The sequence below is a fragment of the Octopus bimaculoides genome, chromosome 25 (genome assembly GCF_001194135.2).
Source record: "Octopus bimaculoides isolate UCB-OBI-ISO-001 chromosome 25, ASM119413v2, whole genome shotgun sequence".
Lineage (NCBI taxonomy): Eukaryota > Metazoa > Mollusca > Cephalopoda > Octopoda > Octopodidae > Octopus > Octopus bimaculoides.
The window spans coordinates 29,134,915-29,138,871 of record NC_069005.1 but is presented as its reverse complement, the minus strand read 5'-3'; the positions used below and the strand labels follow the sequence as shown (position 1 = coordinate 29,138,871).

At 37.7% G+C, this 3,957-nt stretch overlaps 1 protein-coding gene across 1 annotated transcript in view; it reads right to left on the bottom strand.

Annotated features, from left to right (window-relative positions):
* LOC106883898 (centromere protein V) overlaps window positions 1-3,451 on the bottom strand; it is a 7,650-nt gene extending 4,199 nt beyond the window's left edge. Inside the window, exons 1-2 of the mRNA XM_014935037.2 lie at window positions 3,255-3,451; window positions 393-484 (exon numbers count right to left, since the gene is read on the bottom strand). Of these exons, the coding sequence (XP_014790523.1) occupies window positions 393-484; window positions 3,255-3,275 (113 nt within the window). The 5' untranslated portion in view covers window positions 3,276-3,451. The remainder of the gene's footprint in view (window positions 1-392; window positions 485-3,254) is intronic.
* Window positions 3,452-3,957: the final 506 nt, after the last annotated feature.

Genomic DNA, 3,957 nt, shown 5'->3' with positions numbered 1-3,957 from the left:
ATATATATATATATACACACAAACACATACATATACACATATGCCCATATATATATGGTTATAAAGGACACAGGTTTCGTGTGTCACATAGCTAGCTAGAGGCGATGGCTTCTTGGAGCTAATTCACGGCAGCTTTCGTCCTAATTTTGGGACTGCCATGTTGACTTGGCAATAACTATATATATATATATATATATATAGATACACACATACATGCAGCTATCAATAACACATGCAGTTACAATTCTATAATGAGCCTGCATATCACCATCCTTTCTTCCACAGGTTTTAACAAACCAATCCCACACTAAACAACTGGGCAAACTGCATGTCATCGTCTACCTCAGGCACAAAACAAAAAACCCCTGAAGGAAATAAATAAGGAAACTCACTTGCATTCAAGAACCAGTAATGTTTCTGGTGCCCAACATTGGAATCGAACCGCTCCACAGTGACAGCCACCAAAGTATGCTTTTTTAATGATCTGCAATGCAACATATGTCCATTAGCATAATATTGGTTTCAAATTTTGGCACAAGGCCAGCAATTTTGGGGAGGTTGGGGGTAAGTCGATCACATTGACCCCAGAGCTTCTTTGGCACTTATTTTCTCAGGAGCCCTTAAAATACTATTTTGCAATGTGGAACCCCCAAAATATTATATGGACTTTCAGGGGCCATGTGGACCCCATTTGAGAACTATTGCTCTATAGTTGTTTGGCTTCCTAGAAATAGCAGTCAAATGTCTCTTAAATCACATTCTAGTCTTTAAAAAAATGGGGAGTCAATTTATGCAATATATCTGAGGAAAAATGAAGCTGGCATGGTCGAGATGTTTATGATCATAAGCCTCATGGTGGCTACTTGGTGTTGAATAACTAGACAATGAGCTAGTGAGAGAACCCCTAAAAGTAGCAGTTCTTCCTGTAAGAACTAAAACCAAAATCTCCATAAAATCACCTTTCGTGTTAAAAAGTTACACCGGACGATGTAGTCCTAGATACACGACATGAAGAAGAAAAAAAAATGGTTTCGGTTTGAATGTATTTGATCATAGGATCACACAGGACTAAAGAATGATAAACGAGGTACCAGAGCCATGGCCATCTTAGCAGCATTATGCCCCCCCCCCCAAGCAAATCAGTGTGCAAAGGTAAAGTTATCTTATTGAATCATGCTGACTCATAAGGCCCAGTCTCCCAGTTATATATATTCTCCACCTGGATGGGACCCTACTCTGTCGCAGGGTTACTCATTTTTGCCAGCTGAGTGGACTGGAGCAACGTGAAATAAAAACGTTTTGCTCAAGAAAGCAACATGTCGCCTGGTCCACAAACTGAAACCACAATCTTACTTCATGAGTCCAAACACCCTAACCACAGAGCTGCATATCTCCCCAAATCAATGCACAGGGCCTTATTGTATTTATTGATAAACAAGCCAGAAGATATGCAGAATTGAGTCTCATGTCTGTGAGGCCCCTTGGGTAACTACCAGTTGCGCTCATGCCCAAAGAGAAAAGAAAAATAAAAATACAGCAGAGTTACTTCCCCTGCCGCATTCGTTGAATTATGCGATTTTCAACATCGTTAAATTTCTGATACTTTTTAATAGGACCAGAATCTAAACCAAATCACATATTCTGCATACCGATCAATAACTTTAGAGAAATTAATAAATTATAACAATGATTTATGATTTAGGCATAAGGCCAGCAATTTTGAGTGGGGAAATGCTTAATCGAGATCTTCGACCCTAAGCAATTTTTTTAATACAGGCACAAATTCGTGAATTTGGAAGTTATATTGAATGTATTACTTTACAATCGGGACTGACCTGGAGCCAAAACATCAACCACAACAAAAATAACCTCACCATCAGTGATTATCAACCATTTTTTTTTTCACCAAAGGATCGTTTTGATTCCTATTTTAGTCAGGTTGACCCTCATAGCCATTCGATGTTTAAAAAGTCCTATTATACTTTTAGAATTAAACATTATCAGGAATTACATGAGACAAATGTTAATATATTTAGTGTAGTGTAGAAGTATAAATAATTTAGTGCATATAAATTTTAACAAAAAGTATCTTATATGGACTCCAGTTGAAAATCACTGCTTTACATGGTCGGTCACTAGGCTTGCGACAAATACCAGTCAAAGTTTCCTTCAGCTAACATTTTACTGTCTTAAATTGAAGAATGTTTTACTGAGTGATTTTATCGACCCCGGGTGGATGAAAAAACCTTTAACCTCGATATAACGTAAAGCAATGAGTTCCCAACCTTTTCACAACCAAGTGCCCCTTTTATTTAAATGAGTTTTCCTACGGACCCCAGGATATTGAAAGGCCTGTCAGCTTAACATGTTCACGGACCTCCATTGGTACCTTTGCGGACCACAGGTTGGGAACCACTGATGTAAAGCCAGAACGAATAGAAGTATAACTAAATACCGCAAGGCGTCCGGCTCTTTGCGTTTTTACGTTCTAAGTTTAAGCCCCGCCGAAGTTAACTTTGCCTTTCATCTTTTCGGGGTCGATAAAATAAAGTACCAGTCAAGTACGAAAGACAATGATATCGACTATCCCCCTCCCCGACAAACAGCTGCGAGTAAAATAAAATACCTTGTATTTAGTTGCAGCTCTTTATGTTCTGTATTCAACTTTTTAGAAATTACATCTCTGCCCCCGGGGTCACGTACTGGAATTTACAGCATCGACTGACTCCCCACCCTTTAAAATTACTGGTTTTGTGCTTAAATTCTGAAACTATTATTACTGAAAAGCGGACGAGTGTGACAAGCACTGTCCGAGTAAACGAACCTGTTCCGGGCATGCATCTGTAGACAGAACGACAGCTAGGAGAGGGCGCTTGCTTTAGGGATTAGAGTGACCGTGATTTTGGGGGAGTTTCCAAGAATAAACCTCGGACGTCTCCTAACTTTTAGAGAAATTTTCCTGTGTTTGAATTTTTGTTGTTGTAGTTATTTCTCTTGCTTACATGTGTTTTTATGTAAACCCACCTTGTTTCGTTCTGCACCGCCCTCAATCTTTTTTGTCAACACTTTGTGGTTAATAATAAAAAAGCCGGTATTCTTTCGTTAAACCTAACTGTCATTACTATTATTACTATTATTATTATTGTTGTTTAAAATAGCAATAATTTATGAATAATAAACATTTATAAATAATAAAAATAACACCAATAAGGGTAACAATAATTGTAAGAATAAAAACACGTTCGCATACTTACTTCCATTTTCATAAATGACATATTACACTCAACCCACGCAGCCGTTTATAACAAACCATAAGATTCGCCAAGACTGTACAAAGAGCAGCTGTTATCTAAGAGCGCTCGAATAATCAATGTAAGGTCTTTGATCTCTAATAATTCTTGAAGGACCATGATGTAGCTTATTTATTTCAAGTACAACACATGACAGACATGTATCCACACAAACGTGCAGTATAAACTAGTGGTTCTAAACCAGGGCTCGTATGGCCTTTGGGGATCTGTATAAGATTTTGTTGTTAAAATTTGTGCTATAAATTGGCTCCCATACTTCTACAATACACAAAATATTTAATTTTTTTTTAAAAATATAATTCCTAATAATATTTTATAATAAAAATTCAGTAGGATTTTTTTTATACACACCAAATGGCTTTGTAGGTCCAGTAGAGTAAAACAGGAATCAAAGAGTTCCATAGGCAATACATCATCATCATCATCATCACCACCACCACCACCACCATCATCATCATCATCATCATCGTCGTCATCATCATCATCGTCGACGTCATCATCATCATCATCGTCATCGTCATCATCATCGTCATCGTCATCATCATCACCACCACCACCACCATCATCATCATCATCATCATCATCATCATCATCATCATCATCATCATCATCATCATCATCATCATCATCATCATCATCATCATCA